At 42.2% G+C, this 26,230-nt stretch overlaps 1 protein-coding gene across 1 annotated transcript in view; it reads right to left on the reverse strand.

Annotated features, from left to right (window-relative positions):
* BEND5 (BEN domain containing 5) overlaps positions 1-26,230 on the reverse strand; it is an 840,137-nt gene that overhangs the window by 186,960 nt on the left and 626,947 nt on the right. Inside the window, exon 7 of the mRNA XM_001235270.7 lies at positions 16,686-16,775. Coding sequence (XP_001235271.5) covers positions 16,686-16,775 — 90 coding nt within the window. The remainder of the gene's footprint in view (positions 1-16,685; positions 16,776-26,230) is intronic.

Raw genomic sequence — 26,230 nt, forward strand, 5'->3', positions numbered from 1 at the left:
GAAATAAATGGAAAACAGCCAGTCTCCCAGGGAACACACTAGCTCACTGCATTTTGCCAGCCCAATGAAACAGTGCTAATGTCAGCTCCAGAGAAAACCGTGCTTCTGCTTTAGGGCTGTGTGCAAAGGAATTGGTAATGACTAGAAACAAATGCTTAAAATGGCAGAGCAAGGCACTATGGATTTTAACTCAAGTTTTAATGTGCTTGGTAAGCACTAGGAGTAATTGATTCAAAGAATGTTTAAAAAAAAATAAAAATTGAATTGTTTCCCTCCCTCTCCACCAGTCAGCGTGGGTTCCTACTAATAATTAACCTGGCAGTCAGCGCGGCTGAAACACAAACCCAGATGAAGAAAGCAAGAGGTGGGAACAGCAGTCAAGAGCCTCCCAAATGGATTCTGCCAGAGAGACATACAGTTCTGTAAGTACCTGACCTGATTCAGGGCACCTTACCTGCTCACCTCCACCCCATCCCTCCCGGTTTTTCCCGTATGGTCTTTGGTGTGTAATTGTCTGAGGACAAGAGCTGAGTGGCAGGCTTCCCTGGACAGATCAGCATTTGTGAAGACGATGAGTAACAATTGCTTTACTGTTTTACAGCTCTAAAATTACGAGCAACTCCGGCCATTCTGGAACCCAAGTATTTCAATCATGTTCCGGAACGCCCAATAAAGGTATAAAAATCCACCTTGTACTGTTGTATGGAAACAGAAGCTATTTCTGCCATTACAGTCCCCAGTAACATTGAGATTACAAATTAAAAAAAATACTGTGGCAAGAAGTTCCCAAATAAAACAACCCAGGACCGCTGAATAAGATGGACCACACAATGCCACTAGGTAGGCCTTCCTGCCCATTTTAATGGGCCTGCTGATTAAGAACATATGGGATAGAGTGGGCAGGAAAACATCCCGTGGATTTATTTACTTACACTTATACTCTTTGTTTTCACATAAAGGGAATACACTTACATAATCTATCTTTCATGTGCACTGATTGTCCCATGCTTTCTGCTTGATGTCTATGTTTAGACCACTTAAACATTACCCCAAAACACCAAAGAGTTCTAGCCACATGTGCTCCAGATGTATTTCATGCAGGGAGACCATGCAGAGGAATGGATATAAGTGGCACCTAATCAGACACAAAAACAGCAGTAGAGAAGTAGAATCAATTCAGTGCAAAAAAATAAGTCGTGCATATTCGGGATTTCCTTTTTATCTTTATGAGCTTTGGCTCTTTCCTCATAAAAAGATTCACATTTGCTTCGGAGGATATGTGATTGCTGGTGCTGGGGTAGAGCACAGCATCCTAACGTTACTGGATGTTACTGAAAAGACATATAAATATACACTGCCAGTAAAACATAATTGAAGTTGGCATTCCTTATGGCTAGGGTGAGGGATGAGGAGTCAGACCGTGATCTTTAGCACTGCTGATTGTTGGCAGGTTGTTACCAGACCCTGATATTTTACTAAGTTCAACTTGAGAGAGCAATGCCTAGATTTGCAGGGCAACAAAGCTGGTATCTTTGGAAAACCAGTGGATGGATTTTTCAAACAAACTCGTGAAACACATCAGTGCTGAATACACCTGGAAATACAGCAAGTAGCAACAACAACAAAGGTTGCTAAGTACCCTAAGCAAATCCTGAAAATTTTTCTCTTCTAACTCAGCTGGAAAAGTTCTACAGGAGATCTGTGCTACTGACTGTCCATTCCCTCCCACAGCCCTTCCTAAAGCCCAGCCCAGCAGAGCAGAAGGCAGTAAACATTCTAGCAATTGAGACAATGAGAATTACTGGTCGCTTCAGAAATGCAAGCTTGAGTACTCTCAGCACTACTGTCATCTTTTCTTCCACACAAATCAAGGAGCACTAAATGTGTTCCACAAACCATAGGTGGTATTGAGCATCACACAGCATCGCCCCAGGTAAAATGTGGCATTCTGAATTTTCGTCTGTTGAAGCTGTCAACCACAAAAGAGGCAATCAAGCATTTTGTGAGGGCAAGTCTAGTTCTTACTTAGTAAACTTTCCACATTCCTGATTGTAACTAGAACATTATCCTGCTTGAAAAAATAGAATTAGTAAACAGAATTTGGATGATGGAATAAGACCAGAAGAAACATCTCGTTATAAAAGACCACCGTTGTCTAGGTCATATTTTACGTAGTGTTACTGTGGTAAAGCAGGCTTCTGGCATGCCCTAAGATTTGCTTTGATGCTGTAGCAGTTATTTAACACCTGGAGACCTGGAGGAACTTAGCAGTTTGAGCCTTTGCCTCATTCATCGGAACCAACAATTTATGGCCTCAGGACTCATTTTGATGCAATTGATTTTTCAGGTCTTAGAAAAAGGCGTAGAGAAAAGGTTAATTCCTCAACAGCTTCCAACATGGGGGCTTGTGGCAGCAGCAGGCTGCTTGAAGCTTTGGTCAGAGAAGCAGCAGGATGTTAATGGCAACATCCACCTCCACCCAGCACAGCACATGGTACTCAATGTGAGTGCAGGTGGTGTATCAGCTTAATCTTTCCCACTATTTCGTTGTATCCGTTTCTTTGCTTCCTTACAGCAATGAGATCTCCATTCAATTTGAAAATAATAATAATCACACCCACACAGGAAAGCAGAATGAGGCCAAGGCTGGATTTGTTTGGTAAGAAGTGCAGGAATGAACAGAAGGGAGCAGACTGCCTCCTGACCTCTGCAGAGATGAGCCCGTTCTTCAGCCACTTAATTACCCTGATGGCTGATGTTGCTTGCTTAACTACAACCTAATCTCCCCTGGGCCCCATGGGCAGTCATACAAATCTCCAGGAGAACTGGAACAACAGCAAAACCTGTGAAATCAACTTGAAAGAACACGTCAGGCTGTCAAAGAGAGGACGTATCGGCAAGAGCATACAGCTGCTGCAGGATTGCCCGAAGAGTTCATCAATTCCGTGCACAGCACAGCCTGAGTGGGTGGCTTTGTTTTCTTTAATTTTCCTAATATGCTGTAAGGAGCTTGAAGTTCTCTTTGCATCAAAATGAGTCGATCAACATCCCCTAGATGATGTCTCTTTTCCTCCTGGGAAGAAACAATAGAGTTCCTGGGGAAACACTGCAGGAATCAGATGATCTTGCTTTATTAATGAATTACTTGAGATTTATCAGAATCGTTCTAAAGACGTTGCTTCAGAAGATGATGTGTTTGGTCATTATTATTCAAAGTCTGTCCTTCCCGTGAGTGCAAGCCCTCCAAGACAGCACTAAAAACATTTGCTGGATTATGGCCCTCAATTTTTACAGAATTAACTGATGTTAAATACAGCTACAACTTAAGCCTCGGAATTGAACCAATACGCAGGAGATTCTGCCTTCCATGATGTGTAAGACAAGAGGGTCACAACCCAGGACAGTGCCTTGATGGCAAGAGGGAAAGACATGCAAGCAAAATAGGAGGATCCTGAATGCACGAACAAGAAATTAAGCAGGCACGTTCATTAGCAGAGTTAACTCAGGCATCGTTTCCTATTGTCACTATTAACTTACAAAACATCAGTCTCCTGATCATGGTGCCAAATGGGAATTTCAGCTACACACCAATAGCTCACGCAGCACTAACAGAGAGGAGAAAAAGAAATGAAAGCCCTTCATTCTCCAGTTTTCTATTTGAAGTTAAGAGTCTTACAGAGAGCAACAATCTAGGTTATTTTGTTATTGCTGCTCCACCCAGGACCAGTCTGAACCCCCACAAGCTGGAAGATGACAGTTTTCTTCCCCCACAACAACAACTGGACATCTGGAAGTCAGAAACCCTTCAGGGACCAACAAGGGGACCACACCACAAATGTGGAGTTTCCAAAGTCGCCTACACCCAGAAAAACATTCCCAGCAAAGCTTCATAAGCAATGAAAAGAAACTCTTTTATGGACCTGGGGAGAACTAGGCAGACTTTGTTCTACTTGGGAAACCACTGAAGTTTGCTGGACTACGAGGAATAGCCAAAGATGTCATTTCTCCTTTCAAGCCTTTTGATGAATTGTCTCACCAGGACTTTAAGTACCTCCTGTGCTCGGAGCTACCTCCTCAGTGTCTGGCAGCTCTGCCTTTCTCTGGGAAGTAGGACCCTTCAGGCTCTCAGTTGGCTTAGTTTAACAAAGGTGGGCAATGGGAATGGAAGGATGAACTAAAGCTACCTAATGCTTCCCTCCAGGACGGCTCATATAACACATTTTTTGCATATTAAATGCAAATATGCAGCCACAGTTTGCTCTTACTTTTACAGTATTAACTAAAATAAGGTCTACACAAGTCTACAGAAGACAAATAATAGCTACATAAGAAGATGGATAGATCAGCCTAAGCAAAAATGTGCTGCAAAGCAAGAAAGCAAAAGGTAGATTTCTCTAGAGAGAGACAGAATACATTTACATATGAAAATCAAATACACAGCAAAAAGGAGAAAAAAAGGCACTGCATAAATAATGCTAGGAAAAATGAAAAATCTGTAATTTTAAACACATTCTAAAAATGGTTTCCAACATCTGCACATGTGCTGCTCAGTCAAGCAGAGACCCTGGAGCAATAGGTATGAAGATGACAGGCACACTAAGTCGTATGATAGAGCATAAAGATGTCATTCACAACTATCCTTTCCAGTTTCCTTCAGCTTTGGAGAGCCGCAAGAGCGTATCTGGGATCATCTCTACTAAGTTGCCTTCACCTTTAATAACCCAGTGACAGCTGTCATTGGCTACTGTTGGTCACAAGTGGAGCACTCAGCTATACAGGTTGCTGGTGTGACCAGCTCTGCTTACATGGGCACAGAGTGTACAATGCTGTAAAGCAGCAAGAGCACATGGGGAATGAGCTGTCCCTCCAGGTGCTGCAGTACCTTCACACCCTGGGGCCCTCAGTGTGGAATACACACACAGAATTCAGAATGAATCAGGAATCTGAGCTGAGAGGACCTTGGGTAGGAGCACACAGTGCATCTTGCTTCTTGCTCCAGCTCAGAGATTCAGCCTCCTCAGCTGAAGTGTAGAGCCTAAGAGTTCACTCCTCAGGACTGAACCCCCAGGTCCTGGCCTCTACTGGAGCTACTGCCTTGTGATTCACGTACAAAGATAGCACAATAATACATTCTCCAGCTTCTAATGATGACAGCCCTCCTTCACAGAAAACCTGTAAGGTTTTTTGCCCTCCTTCCCCCTCTAGGGATAAGTGATCACTTTCTGTTACTGTTGATACGTGAATACTTACACTACGTCATCTATAACAGCACCTTTTGGTTGCCTCATTGATTTCCACTCTACTAGGTTTGCAGTGCATACTGCTTCACTGTTATTTGATTTTCCAGTCCTTCTATAAAAAAAAAAAAAAAAAAACAACTAAAAAGGTGCAAGGCAGCCCCTATGTTTCCACCCAGGCAAAGTCACTTGTAAGACTCCTGAAGTAAAGTGGGGCAGAACAAAGTCCGCAGGCACTGTGCAGTTCTCTTGTCACCCAATGAAGCAGTACCTCTAAAACGGACAGCTATTAAATTCCAAAAACAAAAAGAGAAGCCCTGCTGATTCAATCAAGAGCTACTTTACACTTTCCTGTGGTTGCTTCTGGTCACAAGAAACACGAGAGGGGAATCAGCATCACAGCTGACATTGCTCTTTGCAAGAGATGGCTACCTTCCCCCTGGAGCTAGCGCCAGCACTGGGGTTGCACCACAGAAAAGCATCTGGAAGTGGCACACAGGTAAAACAAACCGACCGTGAGAGAAAAGTAGGCCTGCACACATTTCCCCCTTGATACACGTGAGTCGGTGGTAGGCACAGCAATTCCAATCTAAACTGAAATGAAACATAAGTCTTACGTGCATGGCGAAGTCTGTAACTTCAGTCTCTGCAGACAATGAAAGCAGGGACTGCGTGAAATATCTGAACACTACTTCTGGGTGACTCATGAGCTGACCGGACTGAAGGAAAAAAACAAGAGAGAGATTTATTCAACAAAATCCTAATCCTCTGGGAAGATAGGATGGCTAAGAAATCGCTGGCTGCATCTGAATTTTCTCGCCTTGAATTCAAGATGAAAGATGTACATCCTCAGGCTGCTTCCAGAGCTGCTGGAGGGGACTTGTTGGGTAGCTGCTTACACCAGGCTCCAGGAAGAAAAAGCTTTTTTTCTGTGATTTTTTTTTTTAATCTTTATTAAAAAAAAACAAAAGCAACCATATCTCTACATGAAAAAAACAACAACGCTGCAACAGCTTTGCTTTACCCCTCACCAGTGGAGAGGGATCTCTTTTTATTTACAGTGCACGGTATCCAGGCAAGAATAAGCTCTACAGAAATAAATGAGGACCACTCTCTATCAACTAAGATGAGCTCCTGGCTGCTAAGCAGCAGAATAAGTTGTAAGCCCCCACTTCCCCTCCAAAGAAAGCCTTGCTGTGAAAAATGAAGCTGCACTGAATATCCTGAAGGTGATGGTAATTAACAATGAAGATGGAATGTTCAGAGAGCAAGCTGTCCTCACATGAGTAGGTCTGCCACGAGCATCTCTGCATGAAGAGGTAAAATTCTCCAGGCAGGTAAGGAGAACACATTTCCATCTGAAGAGCACTAGGGAAGAAGTTAGCAAGATATAACTTTCAGGGCTTCTCTAAGCACTGAGGAGCTTTGTTGTTACTCCTTCAAGAAGAAAACATTTCCTTAGGAATTCTGTTTAGAGACATTTTTATTGCAGAATCTACTTTGAAGCGTATTAAACTAAGTAGGAATAATAAGATGCTCCTGTTCCAGAATAAGAATTTCTCAAGAAAGAATCTACCGCACTCTACATGCACAGCCTGCCTCGATGCAAATGAACTCTCAAGTGCCAGCAAGCCCTCAGACAGAACCTCTCCCTGAGCACTTAGCAGCAATGGGTTTAGTCTCTGGCAGCACTGTGACCACATAAACTAACATCAAGGTATTATTTTGCTCTTATCTTTGGTCAGTAGGAACATCGCCAAGAAAGAAAAGAAAAAAAAAAATCAGAGGAATCAGAAGGGAAGGAGTGCCACTGAAAACACCAGGCAAGCTAAGACCTCAGACTAACATGAGCACTGTGGAGTAAAGGTTTATTTCAAAGCCACTTACAGGAGTCACTCCTCAGCTGACGGATCCAGTGCAGGGCAGCCAGCCTGCCTGCAGTGAATTACAGGTTAATTTCCAAGGGATTCCAGTTCTGACCCAGGAGAGCAGAGCTTACTACTCCCCACTCCTCCCCAGAAGAAGACAGACATAACTTTAAAAAGATGGTACTCTTCTATCATCTCTTGGGAGAAGGCATTTTGCAGCTCCAGTCTTCAATTCTGCCACCATCTGACAGATCATAGAATGGTTTGGGTTGGAAGGGACCTTTAAGATCATCGAGTTCCAACTCCCCTACTATAGGCAGGGACACCTCACACTAGACCAGGTTTTGCTCAAAGCTCAAAAGGGCTGACTGGCTTGTTCCGCAGCAAGGAACCTGCATCCTCCTGTTCTCACTTTGGTGTCATGACTTGCCATGCTGTTATTATCTGTGCCATATCTGTTCTGCAGTCACACAAAAAACCTGGCTTATGTTTGATCATAACATAAGGCAGGACTCAGCTTTTTTAATATTTTGTCTGCTGGCTCAAAATTGAGTTTTTCTTCTAACTTTGGAAGGAATTTTTTTTGTCATAAAGAAGTCCTACACATTTTTTCTTTCTTCCCTTTTTTAACTGTGAAAACAAATCAATAGTTGATTTTTTCCTTTCTTTCCCTTCCCAACCCCTCTCCCCTTCATATTTTCTTCCCTCAGTGATAAAGTGACAAAAATGTGGAAAGGGAGACAAGAATACAAGATACAAAAATACAACAGAAACACAAACATGAGTTTTCACAGCATTACTAATTAAGCCTTCTTTGAAAAACTGTGGTATCAAAAAAAAATTAACTAGCTTTTCAGCCATCTCCAATTATCTACTGCATACAGAAAAAGCAAAGATTAAAACTCATCTCCATGTCAGAGGATGGATGAGTACCAAGGTTGTATTACCCCTTGCTGAACATGTAATAAAATATCAGACCCTTGAGCTTGGAACTATGGGGCACACCTGGAAATGGTTACTCAGCAGCCATTCCTATCACCAAGGTGCCAGTTTTCCTGGAAAAGGTGACTTTCAGGGAGGTGGTTGAGTCACTGCCCCTGGAGGTATTCAAGAAACATTCAGGCATGGTTTAGTGGGGAAACACTGGTGGTAGGTGGATGGTTGAACCAGATGATCTTGGAGGTCTTTTACAACCTTGGTGATTCTAAGATTTTGTGATCCCAAACCCACATTCTGATTCCTTGTCCATAAAGCATTTAATAGAATTTTATCCAAGTATTATCCATCAAAGCAACTTGCACAATTATATTTCTTTTGAGATAACACTGAGCAGGATTGGTAAGCATGTATGTCTACTTTTGGCTGGAACATATGCCCTGTTACCCCCTTCTCTCAATCCTTAGAGTGCAAACCAGGGCCACATTGAAAGAGCAAAGATGACCTCTAAAGTGCTGTTCTCTCAGGGAGGAACTTGCTTTCATCATGAGTCCCTTCTACTTGCCCTCAAAAGGAGATTTAAGCGGCAGAAGTCAAGGAGATTCTTTATAAACGTGTACACAATACTTTGACACACACAAAACAGGTGAGCAACCTGTTCAGGGGCAGAGGAAGAATTTCACCCAGGTGCCCTCATGTCAAAGAAAAGTTTTCAGCAGCCAAGTCCTAGCCACACATGAATGCAGGCTCCTCAGAGCAGCAGCTACTGCAGTGGCAAAAGGAGAAGGAAGGCAAGCACAGGGCATGTCTGAGACAAAGGAACTGAAAACAAAATGAAAACAAAAATCAATTCAGTTGAACTGAGCCAGGGCAGGCAAAGAACAAAGGGTCAGAAGACAAGGCTGGAAACGATAGACTAGCAAGATTAATATCAGTTGTGAGGAAGAGCTTGGATGCTACTGAAGAAGAAAGAAAAGGCTTAAAGAAAAGTGTGAAAACAAGAGGAGAGCTAATTGTGAAACCTGACATGCTGCTACAACACCTGCAGCTTGATCAGTACATATCTCACTGTTGCCCTTGCAGAAGGGGCTTCAGCTCACAGCACAGACTCCTTGAAATTAATGACAATTACTCACTAAGAGCCATTGCTTTCTCATTGACAACAGAGCCACTCAGGTGGGATCTAAAGACAACACCCAACTTGTTTTTTTACAGCGCTGTTCTGATTTTTGCATATTCATGCTCTTGTTTAACTCCACTTGGGCAGGACTTCAAGATTTCTCCACTAGCACCTGATCATCCAGCACCATGTGACCCAGTGAAGTCAGGCTCCTAGGGGAAAGCTATATGCACAGTGCACTGGATGGTCTTGGCCACAAGCAATGCACCTAGTACCTCCTGCAGGCCTGCTCTCTCACTGAGGCCCAGAGAAGCAATACAACATGAGCATAATACCACTCCCCAAAAGAGCATCACATGCTGCCCACTGCTATTCAGAGCTGTAAAACAGCCTCAACCTAACGGATAACTGGGAAGAGACAAACATCTTCAAAATCCACCTGGATTGCAGTTCCCAGATGAAAAACAGACCACACCATGGGAAGCTAAGTGACCATGGAGTTCAGCTATATCAATATTTTCTCTTTTTCCTGCCCTCAGACACCAACAAAGTGCCACAGTGTACTGTTACAAAGATGACATGCTCTGGCTTAGAGGCAGATTGGTCAGGGGTGGGAAGAAATGATCTTCAAGGTTAGTCACAAGTATGAGCAGTGAAAAAACATTGCAAAACCAGTGTGTTTAAGAGATTAATTGGGCAATCCCACCCGGAGACAAAGCAAATTTGCCTGCTGTTGTGCAGTGAAGCCTTTCTCAATTCTCTCTTGAAGACCAAGGACTCCTTTAACTCTGATTACTGTAAAGAGGATTAGTTAAGCAGAGGTAGTCAAATGCCTGCCCTGGGCAAAGAGCAAACTGAATCAAACAAAACCACTTGACATTTCTTAGCTGGGTAGGCAAAGCTGACCTTGTTGTCCTAGGGATGAGGAGTTAAGACTGGTCCACTCCTTCTATGGAAGATGCAAAGTGAGCACGCGGGTCTAGGCTTACGGCGTGAACCTGTCTGCTGAGCCCAGCTTTATAGTCCCACTACTGCTGAAGGGATACCAAAAGTGAACAGTAAGAGTGAATAACAAAACTACAGAGGCAGAAAAATTTAACCTCATTATAGATTTCCTCCAGCTCAGGAAACCAGTTGTGTAACCTCTCACGCCTGCCTGACACCACAGCAATTTGATTCAGAATGTGCTATCCTGTAATACCTAGTGTCGCTTTGGGTAACAGAAATTCTTCTTATGGCCTATTTACATCAACATTTTTAAGAGGAGCTTTTATTTCCGTTACTCCAATAGGGACGCTTTATAGTCTCAGAACAACCTCTCTCCCCTGGGATACTTCACACTAAAATCCCATCCAGGAGATTTACAAGGGACAGACAATAGTGTTTTTCATGTTGCTTTAGAAGTCAAGGAGAGTGTTTCCCTTTGTATTAAAGCTTAGGAGCTGTGCACTTAAAGGAAAAAAAAAAGTCTTAGTGAGAAGGATGAATGCAGTCTAGCAACTTTAAGAGAGCCCTGCAGCTCATTTTATGGTTGGGCTGTTGAATTCTGTTGTCTTTGTCTGCTTCTCATCATTAGGTTTCCTGAACCCTTATAAAAGAGACTATGAACTGCAGCTTCTGTTTGCCATGCTCCCTCATTGCTTGTAAGTGCTAAGCTGTGGCTAAATGAACAGAGTGCTCCCATCCACTACCACCACAACATATGCAAAATTATGTACACAGGATGTCATTCATTTCATAGGAAGAGTTGTTTGTTTTTTTTTCTTAACCAAGAGCAGTCACCTCTGAGATGGCACTCTGCAATGGCAGAAATGGCAGATGCATTTTCCTATGAATTGCAGGTGGGAGAGGAGGTTTGCAAGGGGTACAAGTGAATACTGAACAGGAATGGAAGCTCAGCATTTTCATACTTTTGTGGCAGGAAGACTGTATGAAGCCCCTTAAAGAGGAGCTTCTATTTAGTTTCATTCTCTTCAGTAACAGAAATGCAGTCAAACTGAAATACTGGCAATGGTATCACAAAGGGCAGTCTTGTGTCTGAGAGCTGCTGCGTGGCCAGGGCAGAGCGCCCTCCTGCACCCAGAGATGAATCACAAGCTACGTTGTGATACATATGGAAATATTCACTTCTTTGAGCCTAGAGGTAACCAGCATAGTATAAGTGTTTGCTTCCAGCCTCTTTCATTTAGCAGAGAAGACAGAACTGAAACCTGGCATTAATATGACTAACATGTTTATATAAGATTCATGTATTCTATGGAATTCTATGTTTGTTTGGGTTTTTTTTTCCTCCTATGCTAGGAAATACAGCTGAGAAATGAAGATTTAGCTTGCTAGAAGGAAAAGTACAACAAATAAAGTACCTAGAATGAGGTTAGAACTGACACAAAGCAAGCACTTGTTCCAACACAAATTCAGTCTGAGGTGAAGTCCAACAGACAATGCCTTCAAGCCCCTGAGGATCCCATCACTACCACAAAAGGCACCTTTTGGGCTCAGTGTTTTCCTCCAGCACAACTGCTAGAACCAAAGCATTCTATTACCAATACCTATAGAACACAGTTCCATTTCTTCTAGGTGAAATTAATCTTGCTTATCAGTTTCTAGAGGATAATCACCTGTGTTAATTCAGAAAGGTTCTTTTCACATGCAAAGGCTTCATTAGCTGCATATACTCTTGTATTTAAAACATGCCCTGTCCTGTCTTTCAGCTATCACACTCTTAATGTTCTAAGATTTATGCTTAGTGAAGGAAGCAGAAAAGCAACTTTTAACCCAGGCACAGCTTATTTCTCTTATTTCTTCATAATGAATGACAAAATCCAGCAGAAATCCCAAGCACAAGCAACAGGTTCCTGAATGACTCTACACATTTGCAACATGTGTTTGCCACAAGGGGAAAAGGAAGGAAGGGAGGAAGGGAAGCCCCAGTTCTGTTGCAGCAACTTTACTCTTTTATTAATTCTTTCCGGGATCCTCCGAGAATATATATAAACAAATAAATAAGAGGACATCTTGAATCTGTCCTGAAATAAAATCCTTTGTAGCACACGAAGGGAGAAATATCACCTTAGTCATGTAGAGAACAAGCTTAATAACCCACTAACCTGATGAGCTATTATACAACAGCAGAGACAGTTGGTGGAAACCTTGTTTTCATATAGTCTTCCCCTTTCTATCCCACTGCTAAACTTTAGGATTAAAATTTGTACCAATGTTGTCAGGTGTTTTTTTCCTGCCCTCTAGTGGGAAGAGAGCGGGGGCTAAAAACAGCCAGAGAATGTTAACTGAAAACCAAAAGACATTGACCAGTGTAGTCTGGTTTTTCATTTCATATCATCTGATTTAAGCTGAAGCTAGAGGGAGCATCCATTTAAACAGCGGTAATGAAAAGAGATTGATTGAAAAGTCATTTTTGCTCCATTTCTTATGGATAAGAGTCCCAGGTGCCTGTTTTCCTTGCATTCTCTTTTTAATGGCTGCTCCCTGTTCGGCCCATAATCTTCAAGGTCAGCTTCAGGTCAAATTGCATTTAGTACAAGATGCTCTGCATCTGCAAACCCAGCTGTGGGATCCCTCTCTCATCTCTATAGCACTAGGTTTTCCACTCTGGGCTCCCAGCTCAGCAAACTTTATTTAGAGTAAATGCTACAGGACCATACTTTATTACTGCATTTAAATGGCATCATGGACATCACACTAGCAAACCTATTATGAAGACAATAGCTCCCTTTCTAACAGAAGATGCTGAGTCTATGAGGACAGTCCATGCCTAAGTACATCTAGAGATGCTAGAGCTGCAGGTGCTAGACTTGCAAATATGCTGGTAAAACCCAAAGCATACAGGACAAATTTCAACATGCTAGCCAACAAACCTACAACACTCCACATGCATTTGTTGCCTCCCACAAAATCTAGCAGGCAAAGGAAGGAAAATAAGACTAAGAACACTGGAAAAAATACTCTTGTTGCCAGATCTTAGATTAAATTCAAGCTTTTTGAAAGCTGCCTCAACATCAACTTCTAGAGGGTGGGAACTTGTACACAGATTTTGCACGCACACGTGCATATTGCATGTGCATATAGGCATTATCTGATATTTGGTCCCATCTGTAAGAAGTATTTGCCTGTCCTAGAAGTCAATGTGAAACTAAGACAGTAAGTAGTATATATATATATATATATTTTAATAAAATATTTTCTGAAACAAGAATACTGTTTGGTTTTCTTTTTTTTTCTTTGGAGAGGGAAGGCCAGTGGGGGAGAACTGCTGTTTCACTTTTTAAGAGAGGTACAAAAAAAAAAAGATCCAAAACCATAACTTCAGAAAAACCTCTCAGAAATCTGAACAGCCCACAAGAGATGAATTCAGGTTGTAAAATGAATTCTCACTTTTATTTTTTTAAACGATAAAAACTCTGCAGTAGCAGCAGTGATTCCAGTCTGTTAGAAAATGTTCATAAGAGTAAACTGAAAACAGAGCCCTCTTCATCCGAGACCCTGTTCCTACTTACTCATCCCCAAACATGACAAGCATCAATGCTCACGATGACTGTCACAGCCTGAGGAGGACAGCACTGTCCAAGCCTTGGATGTAAAGGGTACTCATGCGATGCATTCTCTGTTGGCTAACTCTCCATCTCTGACCTCGAACTTCACAACAAGCAGTTAAAAACTATCAGAAAAATGTTCTAAAAAGGCTGACCTGAAGCATTGTAATAACTCTTAAAAGACCAAAACAGAAACAAAAGGTTCGTAATCCATCTTTCTGTGAAGAGGCCCTTTGGGGTTTTGTCTGCCTTTTAATGAAGAGAGCTACAGCTCAGCAGCTGCACCACGTGTGAAATATTATGGCACTTGTTTTTAACTGCTGGACGAGGTGTTTAATGATTCTAGGGAAGTCTGGCTACTGCTGCTAGCACTCCACAGCAGAAAGGAGAACAACATTTGCATCTGAGTTTACAATGCTCTCACGTCTACATGAATAAGGAGCATTTTCATCAAAATCCCAGTTTATGGTGGATTCTTCAGTATGGAGTATGAAGAGGGATGACCCAAACAATAAAGCTCTGAAGGGAGAGAAGCATTTATGGTCTTTTCCCACAGGTACACAAATATTCTTGTTTAGGTTTTCCACATCTTCATAAGGTGGAAGACAAAAGATCCAAAGTCAAGACCAAGTACATACTGATGCATCAAGGTTATATAACTTTCTTCTCAGGACGTCTCACCTAACCAGATAGTGGAAGCTCTAAGAGTATACTGGTGTCGGGCCCTAGGAAGTTGGTGCTTGTGTTACACTAGAGAGCAGGAAGAGATGCAGCAAGCCCGGAGACAGGTAAGGAGTTAGTTACGAGCTTAGTGCCTTAAAGAAGATGACAGACCCAGAACTGAATAAAATATTCAGAACAAAATAGAAGAATGAAAAATGAAAACTTGTAACTTATCACTGATTCCTCTGTTGGCTGATTATCCAGGCCCAGGCAGTCAAAATACTGCTCTTCCATATATAAGATGCTGCTTGCACCTGGGGAATCTTTGGGATTAGCTTCCATATCTTAATACTTCAGGTGGTGAGCATAATCAAGCATTCGAGAAGAAATCTCTCTACCGAGGAAAAAAAAATCCTGACATGTTCCATACACACAGACTGGGCTTGCATTTGGATATTAAATCTGCAATATCTAACTCTGCCAAAATTCCTCCCAGGACTCCAGAAATAAAATTCCTTATTATGCCTTCACTTGACTGCCCGAGGGATCCTTTTCATCCCTTCTTTTGACCCTCCCACGCAAAAGTTTCCAAAGATGGAGCAAGCACCCAATTTCACATCTGGCAATGCTAGAAACAACGCAGCAACAGCCTTGAAATGTTTGCCATTTCTACTTGTCTTGACACTAATTATACACACAAGGCAGCTTCATCTGCACTGGGCAGAATGGCTCGATGCACAGCGGAGTTCAGTGCCTTCAGATCCGTGCATTTCCAAGTGAGTGAAGCGTGCATTATAACTGCAGTCACAGCAAGTTTCTGATGTGCTTCTCCAAGACTGACCCCTCCTTTTTTCTTATTTTCCCCCTCCCTTTTTGGTTTAATTTTCCTGCAAAACGCAAAGTTTTTCTGAGGCAATCAGAGCATGACTTCCATCCAGTTGTTTCATCAAGCTAAATTTGCTACCCGCTTTTTCACACCCCCCCCCCATTTTTGTATAAAGTCTCCATTATCAAAATAATATCATTTACAAAATACCACCTCAGCAGCATGCCTCAGCCCTCATTTCACAGGGTTCTGCCAACAGCCATGAACAGAATCAAAGCATCCAATTAAAAACCCATATTCATTAACAAACACCATGTGTACTATAATGTTCTATATTGACTATGCTACCACAGGAGATGGAAAACTCACTGAGTTTCCCTGTTCTCGCTATGGAGGTCTGTTCTCTTACAGGAAGTGTTTTACCTTTGCTACTCACGGGTGGGAGAGAAGAGGCTCGATACTCCCTTTGCCCATCAGGCTAGGACAGCAAAAGTGACAGCTGTTGACCTTCTGCCTCAGAGAGATGCCAGATATGGGACTTGGCCAATATGAGAAACATACAGAGAACACCATGAGGCCATGCCAGACTTTTCCTACTGAGGTACCAACAGGACCAGTTGCAAACCAATCTGCAGCATTACGAGCAGCCAATGTAATAAGCTCTGCGTAAGCTTGATTGATGCAACTCATTGGCTAGGCAGGGCCATATCCGAGCTGATGTAGTAAATTAGCACATTCCCTTGGTTTCAGGGAAGTTGCATTGATTTACACCACCAACAATTTACCACCGTGAAAAGTCACATACCATAAGTACAATATTTCAGGCCTATACAATGAAGTTATACGAACACATGCCAGGATTATTTATTTATTTGTACCCACAAGCCTGGGATTTACAGCTCTTTATAAATACGAGCTGGGTAATTTGCTTTCTATTTTTAGCAGGAATGCTTTGTGCAGGGAACAGCTGTCAGCCACTGGGATCTGTGCTTCTCAGAGCAGCAGCTTCAGACAAATAGAGGCCTCTTAGAATTACACTGGAAAACCAGAGCCATTGCTTCACAGCGGAAAAGATGCTGAAGATAGTAGATAGTGAAAAAAATAAGCACTTTACTGAGAACCACTCCTGGAATTTTTTCATCCTTTTTTCCTATAGGAAGGAGCCTTTATGCCATTGTATTACACGTATGGATCTTTAACTGTCAAATAATCCTGAATAATCTCAGAGCCCACTGTTCAGTTTCGACCAAATTCGGCAAACATTCACAAGTCTCAGGATTGATATCATCTCACTAATTTATGGGTAGAGGTGAGAGACTCCCTATTATCTTCATTATGGGAAAACAAACAAACAAAAAAAAAACATCGTGTGAACTCAGCCTTCTATCAGACCAACAAAATTAGGCAAATCCAGCAAGGGAATCTGTAGGAAACCCGATCTGGTATTTCCTTTTCTTACAAAACCATGATGTTGTAGGCACTCACCTTGGCACACGAAGGAAGAAGGCGTTTCCCCAGGATGGACTCGTGCAGTGATGAACACCACTTTCTGTTCAGCACCTGGGCGCAGGTTCACTGCAGCAGAGTGGCAGGTGGCAGAAGGAAAAAGAGAGACAAAAGATCCTTAAACTGGGTTCCATATGTAGGACACAAAGGAACATTAATATTAAAGCATATCCTTTTATTAAAATTGGTCATGCATTATAAATAAGCACAATCTATAATTAAAGTAGGCAGCATCACTGGGTCTCCGCACCAGGCCACAGCAGCAGACTGCACGAGGGCTGCAAATCTAATGACACACAGCCAAACCTGCAACAACAAAGTTAGCTCTCTTTTTAAAAACCAAGATTTACTACAGGGAGTTTAACTGCACTGTAATTGCTCTCTCACTTGTGATAAATAAATATCCCCCTGGGGCAGCAAGAACAGTGGGGGGGGGGGGGTCCATTCACACTGTAAAGCCAATTGCACCCTGATGCAAGCCTTAGCAGCACCAAACCATGGTGAAGTGCTAACCAACGACATTCATTATCATGGGCTTTGCTCTGCGGGCTCTTTTGTCTCCTGTTTGGGTCCTCATCTGCTCTGAGGAAAAGAGATACTCAGAAATATCGAAGTATGGAAAAGAGATCAGAAGTAAACTGTGGTGAGACAATAACTACATGAATTGTGTTAAGGAAATGACTTGCCCTGTTACATTAAATAGCAAGGACCTCTGAGGTGGACCATAAAAGGTGGCTAATGGAGCACTTCATCCCTCCCTCCCCGTCTTTAAACTGCACTGCTTTGGCCATTTGCTTAGCTGTAAACCGGTTGGGTCACACAGTGTGTTCCCTGTTTGTGCAGTGACAGCATTCAACAAACAGGAAATAAAAATTACACCTCTTCAAAGTGGTTTTGGGGACTTCAAGGACCGTAAGAGGTCAGGACCTCAGTTAGTATCTTTCCTAGATCTGAACACACACAGCAGGGGAAGTACTAAACACAGCAGGATTCAATTTAAATCTCTGCCGTGAAATAGTTTTTACATTGAAAGGCAACTGAAAACTAAATCCAGGCTTTAAAAAAATATATTAAATTAGGTATGTGCATTACACGCATATCCAAACATAGGAAGATATTTGGAGACTGAGATCACCTGGGAGCGTTTTGGTTGGTTGTTTTTCTGTTAAAAAAAATAATTCCTGGTTCTTATAGACGTTCAGCTCTCTCATCTCAGTTTTCTCAGCTTTCACGTCTAACAAAATCACAGAAATAATCAATACATTTTTGGTTGGTTTAGATTGTTCTCTGGAGGCAATGGGACAACACATCTCTATAGGGCATTTATTTCCTTAGCCCTTCTAAATGTTCAACAGCTGCTCACCCCACAACTTAACCAGTCATTCATTCTTTCATACTCCAACTTCACCACTCTGGCATTTCGGAGCCCCAGAGGCAAAGAAATATAAGAAAGAATGTCTCTGACAAACATAGCAGATGTGGGGTCAATTCTGTCTGCAGGAAAAAAAGGTGGGAGGCAGTAAAAAGGAACACAACGCCATCAGCTACGAGTTGATGACCACTCCACGTCGTTCACATTAACACTGAGCAGTGTGGGAGGAAGGAGATGCATCAGCAAACCAACTTTAATGAGCAGGAAAGGAAGCCTATGGTGACGAGGAGTTTTCTAGAGAAGATGAGGCGTTTTAATTTTAGTCTTGGTTTCTCACTACCTGAGATTATTTCAACTGGCAGTAAGTTAAACTAATTTTCTTCCCAGTCAAATTTATTTGCTTATGAGAGTAATAGGTAAGTGATATCCCTATCGCTATCTCAACCCACAAGGTTTTTCATCTCATTTTCTCCCATCCCACTCAGTGCGGCTGGGTGGGAGTATGGCAGCCAGCCAAGGCCAACCCAGTAAAACCAGCAATACATACAGCTACAAATCACTATCTCACATTTTAACATTCAACTGAAAATGCATCTTTTCTACATCAGGATGGAAGAGACCAATGGAATTTGCAATAAAAAAGGTTAGATGTGTAGCTTTTCTCAGTAGACGCGGAAACAAACTACAGACAGGCACAACCCACTTAGCCATGAATTCTCCAGCTTCACAAATGGAGAGAATGTATTTTGTTGTGGTACCTCATGCCCCTACAGCTGCCATAGCAATGAATCTTTGAAAATATTGGATGTAAAAAATTTTCCAAGGAAAAAATATGTATCGATTTCTGGAATTATTTTCTACTCTTTCTTCTAGCAGGTATGTTGAAGACTCAGCTAAATGTTTTCCTTCCTATCTGAAGTCTACCACTACAGTCCCCATTAACTATATTTGCCTTACCTGAAGAATTTTACTGGGACCTAAACAATTTGCCTCTGCATCTACTGGCAAAACAAATTCCACACTGCCTTCCTTTCTCAGGTGTTTTGCAGTATGAGGCGGGCTGTTGCCAGCATTTTGTATTCGAAACCCCGTGAGCTGAAGGCTCCACAGAGGAAATGAAAAGAACTCTATTGCATTACACTTCCCTGAGCTGTCTCGGCTTGTCTGTGTCCAACAGAGCTACAACATCTGCGTTGAAAGCAAACACTGATGTCGTTGCTGTCCTGGCTGTCTAAGCCTCTGCCACGTTAAACCGCTTTAGCAAATCAAATCCAAGCAGCATTTACTGTACTCTGGCTTTTCCCGAGGGAACAGATTAGCGCCTAATACCATTTGTTTTTGTTACTTCTGGTCACAAATGTCATTTCAAGTAGGAGTGCACATCTCAGCAACACACGTTGTAAAAGAATGTCATTTTTGGTCCCTACCAAATCCCACTGGACAAGGTGGAGTCAAATAAACACAAGCTCTTCTTGCCTGCTTATAGTTGGATTGCAGACCACTTCCCAACATCCTCTTTCTTAAGCCTCACATAGGCTGCGCAAAGAAACTAAGCAGGTAAAATGAGTGCCTTTTGTACCACAGAAATAAGCAACGACTGCATTATAATTTCTGAAAGTCAGATGTCTATTCTGAGTCCCTTTTTCCTGGAAGGGGCATAGGCGGGATCCCAAGCACCTTGCAGAAGACCCCACGGGAGGTCAGCTCTGTGCAGGGGAAGTACCTCAATGAGGCGCCCTTACTGCCTCCTCTCTTCACCTTCCACCATGTTTAGGTAGTCCCATCTAGAGCACAGAGGAGTTTTGTTCAACAAAGCCCCACTTGTGCCTGAATTCTACCCAGCAACGGTCTTGCATGGCATGCTCAAACCTGGATCCAATCCTCTCAAGTTCCAGATTTTCATTCAGGCTCTGGCCCTGACTCTGTCAGGTGCTTAAATACATGATTTAGTTTGACAGACTTCTATTGTGTTTAAAAATGGGCTTAAATGTAAGTGTTGGCAAAAGAGCTTTGCTGAACTGGGGCCTTTTAGCAGGAAGCCTGCTTCTGAGATCATTGTCACAATGTTTTAAAGTTGGAGATTGTGCAACTATTATCCTTTATTGCCCATTTTATACCAAAGTCTCTCTTCTTTCTCGTTTTACATCCCTCTTAAAAGCAAAGCTATTTTGGAGCATTTAATATTATTTAATCTCTCTACTCTGGCAGCGTAGAAATTACAGGAACCATTACAATGGTCCTGTGTGCGTGTATGCTTTATTGATGTATATGCTGACCTAATATCAAATTGATTTTGCTCAGCTTTTCTGCTGACCATAGAAAAATGCAAATTGGGTATTATATTTGCACACTAATTTTACTGGGCCCTTGTGTCTTCATAAAAAGATAAAGTTTGGGCTAATAAAAATAAAACATTTCTGGTGCTAATATAGGCAAATGTTTATGTAGGCAGGTAACAAATTGGTTTGTCATTTAGGGAAACATAAAGAGCAGTAAAATCATCTTTAGGCAAAATAGATTGGGGGCTTTTGCTTAGCTTTTAGCTTTCATTTGCAAAATCAATTTAATGTAGCACACTGTCTCAAAGACAGGGTGACACAGGATTAAGACATTCACTGTATTTCCCTTCCGTAACTGCTCCTTATTCAGAGGCCATGAGATTTGGGTTTGTTCCTGCTTAAAGCAAATTAAAACTACTCCAACCAAAAGGGAAAAAGGAGCATTTAGGATTGTGCTATCCACGAGCATCCTATAGGGACAAACACAGGGGCGGAGTACGAATGAGAGGCTCAGAGTGTTCCGAAAGTAGATGCTGAACAAGTTATCAGCACATTCAGTGCCACCAGGAATCTGAAGGTATAATAAGTGAATGATCTCCTTGCCTAGCTAGTTCTTTGTTCCTCCTTCAGGTCCTCTGTAACATCATCTTTCAGGTCTCTTTAACGGCCAGCAACCCCTGCTGAAATGCAGCTAAGTGAACGTCAATGACAGCTTAACTAGACGGTCATATATCAACAGCCTAACTTCTACTTACTGAAATGAGTTGACCTATTTAAATCCCAGAGCAGGTACTATTTCCATCCAGCTTTTGCTTTTCATCCTTTCCTTCCCCTTCCCTCCCTCAACTGCAAGGTATTTTGGAGGGGTTCCATGCAGCGGGAGGTTACATAAACAGTTTCGATGTTAATACTTGACTGCATTTTCAACCTAATAGCCCAGCAAAGGGATATGACTGTAAAGGAAAAGGCCAGAAGTGTCTCCTGGTAAAATTGTTCTGAAGCACTGATCAAATGACACTGCAGAGCTATTTGCAAATCAGAAATGGCAAATGATTGTGGGGCAAGATTCTCCTTACCTCACAGTCCCCCTTGTTTGTTTTTAATCTCCATTAAGTTTTGGAAGCAATCATTTTTCTATTTGGTCTGATACTGCCGGCTTGCCACCCTTCTGAGGCAGGAAAATTAACCACATGCAAAACCAGCCAAGGTACACTCACATTGTCTTTCCTCCAAAAAAAAAAAAAAAAAAAAAAACCCCAAAAAAACCTGAGGTTTTGTCTTTAAATTATACATACCCTTTTGAACGTTAGAACATACAGTTCTATGAATAAGAATAGCAGCCTGGAATATGAACAGCACATTATCGTCCTCAAATGGCCAAGGTGATGACAACTCATAATTAAGGATGCAGACAGTAGCATTTAATGTCACCTACCTGCATCACCATCATACCACAACAGTTTAGCAGGCAGGTCCCCAGCCTACTTTCTTTTTCCCTCTCCTGCTTTGCTATTTATCAAGTCAAGTTGGAGTGTAGATAAACCCCTTGCCCTCCAGAGACCACAGGCAGGCAGTAAATTATGGGAAAGCTAAGTGGTACATCAAATGTGTCTCCTCAAAGCTATATATCATCTTGTTAAATTTGATGCCTAATCCCAGAACCCCAGAAATCATTCCCCAAATCCCACAAAACGTCTGTGTCCTTCAGCTGGTATAGAGCAAGAAAATAAAGTTTACCAGCAGGAAAAAAAATTCACTCTAGCCTTTCTAAATGTCTTCATTTTACTTGGGTGCCTTTCAGTGCTATTCTGTAGCATCAGAACACACCCATCTGTATTTGAATGTATGGATGCTGATCTGCAATACATTCTTTTTCTTGCAGTGGTGGGTATCGTACTGCAAGCTGAACAAACCAAAACACATCCCACTTATCTCTTTTTAAATATGTTACAGCAGATGCAGATAGAAAAACAGCATCTTACATATGTAGCAGCGCTTCTCCAGTTATCACGAAGGACAGCATAAAGACCTACAGCTGTTCCACAAACTTCTCTTAACTGAACTCCACAACCCCACGTTAGCGAGGAGAGGTAGAAACACCAAGGAGCTGCCTGTAGCCACAGATGCAGGCTCATCTTTAGGGAAGGAATCAGTGCTAACTGGTACCTATCTTGTTCTGTCCTTTCACAGCTATCTTCCCTCTAGAAACGCTCCCTGTCCCAGCAGCTTTCACTCTCTACAAAGGGCTAGAAATAAAATATTCAGATGGAAGACATTTCCACCTTCAGTACTACAGTTACATCGGTATCTTTTTAGTTTGTCTTTAAAATCCAGGGATTCAAAAGATACTGCTAGGGCGTGTTATAAAGCAATTCTCTATCAGCTCTCTCCAGTGGAGAGAGCTAAGGCTATGTTTGTTTGCTACAAGTATGCATGGGCTGAAAGATAAGGGAATAATTTATGTCAGAATTTCAGCCAAGATAGCAAAGAGGGAATTACCAACCACTCACAGAGTGGTCCAGCAGTTACAGGAGCAGCCAGGACACCTTTGTTCCAGTTTTGCTGTGGATTTGCCTGTGATTAACTTCAGTGCTTAGATTTTTCCATATTAAAAAAAAAAAAGAGCATAAACATCCACAAAAGAGGACTGAGAGCCCCAGTACAGCTTTATACAGAATTCTTCTAAGTTTCTAGATGCAGAGCCACATCCTTGCACCACGGAACCTTAAAATAAATAAAGTAAAATAAAAGGGAGTGCTGAAGAGGCTATCTACAGCTGTTTGAAGATGCAACTTCAGAATCTCCTAGTCCGGCACCTCTAATCTCACAAGGCCAATGAATAAAGTATTAGAGAATAGACTAACTGCACGACCAGCAGGTGGAGATCAGGAAAGATGTGCCTGGATAATACCCCACTGGGGCTATGCCTCACTCTTCCCTTAAGAAACGGCCAAGACCTCAACAGGAAGAGGAGCGGGGAAAAAAAAGAGTGGAGAAGCATGAAGTGGTAGACAAAGCTGCGTAGATATCTACACAGCTATTTTGTTCTAAGTAAGGTGTGGCTCATTCTGGGAGGAAAAGAAGGGAAAAACAATCAAGGTTTCCTTCGCCTGCCAGCAAAGGCTGAAATCAGCAAAGCACACTGCAATGCAACCAATGCTGCCACTGTATTCACCTCCTATATTGTACCTCTCAGACACTGATATGAACATTGTGAGCCATTCTCACTTATTCTTCCCAAAATACCAGTTATAAAGGCGTGGGGACACTTGGTGCTTAATTACAGAGACACAGGAGGTGTTTTGGTTTTTTTTCTTATTTTTCTTTTTGCTGCATCAGACCCACCCTGGGAAGAAGGTGAGGAACTGACAGGGTTAAGAAGAACAAAGTCTTCTGTGTGCAAGGCCTGACTTGAAAGCAGTGATCCCAGGCAGGACGTATAAGGTGTTCTGCAAAAGGTTTTGGCCTTTATTGAACTATGACAGTATGTTCTTTGGTAGCTGAGCTTGCAGTCAATAAAAAGCAACCTGCTGAAATGAGATTCATGAAGAACACTGCTCCTTGGAACGTGACACTGACCTCCAAGAAGCAACAACGCTGCCTTCAGAGAGAGCCTTGAGTCTGCGAGACAGGAAAGATGCCTCTCTTTTCACATTCTCCGCTTGCCTGAAATTACAATTCAGACCTGAGCATGTAGCACCAAAAAAATTAAGGTGCTCAGCAGAGGGGCTTATATATCCAATTTAAATTTCAAAGCACCTCAGCAAAATGGGGGATGCAGACAGCCCTCAGCTCACCACAAGGCAAAACACTCATACATGTCCCTAAAGCAGCCCAGAAACAATCTTGTCTTTACTGTAATCTTAGACATTGGTTTCAAATTAGGATAAAAAAACAGCCCGTTTTAATGTAAGGGGGAAGGTAAAGATGGGGTGGAAAGCAGCTCCTCACTCATGAGAACTTGAGTTACCAGTTCTCTTGCACGCACAGGAGTACTTAGCCTGTACCATCTGTTCTTTGGCCTGGCAGGATAAAGTTCTGCCACATTCTTGTCCTTTCCTTCATAGAAAAATGGTGAGATGCATGCCCAGAGGGTGGGCACATTTGCTCCTCATTAAGGACCAAGAATTAAGCCACCATTTTGATTCACAGACTATTAAATGACTTCTTCCTCTCTGTTACAAAACCAAAATGTTTAAATTCTACCTGGACACACAGAATCTTCTAGCAGTCTACACCAACCTGCTACATCTGTGCCCTGTCTTTCTGCAAACTAAGAACAGTTCCTCACACAGGCAGAATTCTCTGCATGCAGCCCATTAACTTCAAAAGCACAAGTGCCTACCAATCCTAACTGCCCAGAGCAGTGTTGGATGCCCTGTCCTTGGGACATTCAAAGTCAGGCTGAAGGGGACTCTGAGCACCTGATGGAGCTCTGTGTGTCCCTGTTCGCTGCAGAGGAATTGGACCAGATGGCCTTTAAGGGCCCCTTCCAACTCAAACAATTCAATAGTTCAGTTATTCTAATTGTGCTTTCTGTCCCAGTATTAATTAGCAATAAGTTTCGGGAGTAAAGTCAAATAGACAGCATAGCGCACATGTGAAAAATCATTTTGTTGTCTGCATACACATACACACTGGAAGTCTGTGCAAGCTTTGTACCACATAGCTAGTCAGCAAACTGTTAAAACCAATCTATACATATGCACCGTCTCTCCCTCTCTCAAGGCAATAAGCCTATGGAGAATTTTAATTAAAGTCAAAGGAGCTTTTAAAAGTGGAGGGGGAGAATTCTAGCACAGCAAGAAATAAATTAATAAAAACACACTCCAAGTTGAAGCTCAAGGGGATCACTCTCAGTCATCATTTATTTAAAGGATGGGACACGTCAAAGATTGGAATGTCAAGTGGGAGATGCTGTGAAGCAGCAGAGGACAGAAAAGGGGCTGACGAACTGGATGCCACAGCTCCTGTAGCAGATCATTTTTTGTCACATTGGTTATATCTGTGCCTGACCACCTGCTGCTTCATATTCACTATGTCTCAAAGTTAGTCACCAAAATATCTGTATTCTCTTTTACATTTGATCCGGTGAGGACCTTTCAAGCCCATCGAGACCATCCTCATCTGGCAAGCACCCAATTTCTACAGAAAATGATTCCATTGTCTCACCCGAGGATATTTTCCTTGGTATTCATCCAGCAATTTCCTTTGCAGAATTTCAATCTATTTCTCACTTGCCTCTTCTGTTGGTGTTCATATTTTCTAAAATGCCTTAATTTTGCATGCCCTGTTTTTGCTTTTGCTCAGACAGTGGAATATTCCAGAGGAACTAGGTAACCCCTTCAAATGAACTCCTATATTATGCAGGCACACCACAGATATGCTCAATTCTCATGTCCTGATGATCTTTTTATAGAGACAGTTTCAATGCTCAGATAAGAGCTGGCATTCTGCTCTTCACTTGTTATTCTCACAGCCAGTGCATCATATCTTCTAGCCTTTTCTATAGCAGGGGGAAGAGATTTCTTCACTTGAGGCCAGTTGCAAACAAGCAGTGCCACATTGCTCAGCTTTAACAACTCCCAGTATCACCTGCTACAGCAAGCTCTCGTCACCTCTGCCTGTCTGTCCTGTAACAGCTCACTGGGGTGTAAGATGCTTGTGTGGATCAGTGTCCTCAGCAGTCCCGTAGGTCTCCAGACCTGTATTCAAGGGAATATAATGCCTCTAGTTGGTGCTCTGTCACAAACCTCCCAGCATTGGATGCAAATGAAAGTAATCATCCATAATAAATCATGTGATTATGCTGGAAACCCATGCGTGTCTGATCCTTCAACTACTAGAATTATGGAGATCCAATATTAACTGCA

The sequence above is a fragment of the Gallus gallus genome, chromosome 8, assembly GCF_016699485.2.
Source record: "Gallus gallus isolate bGalGal1 chromosome 8, bGalGal1.mat.broiler.GRCg7b, whole genome shotgun sequence".
NCBI classification, from domain to species: Eukaryota; Metazoa; Chordata; class Aves; order Galliformes; family Phasianidae; genus Gallus; species Gallus gallus.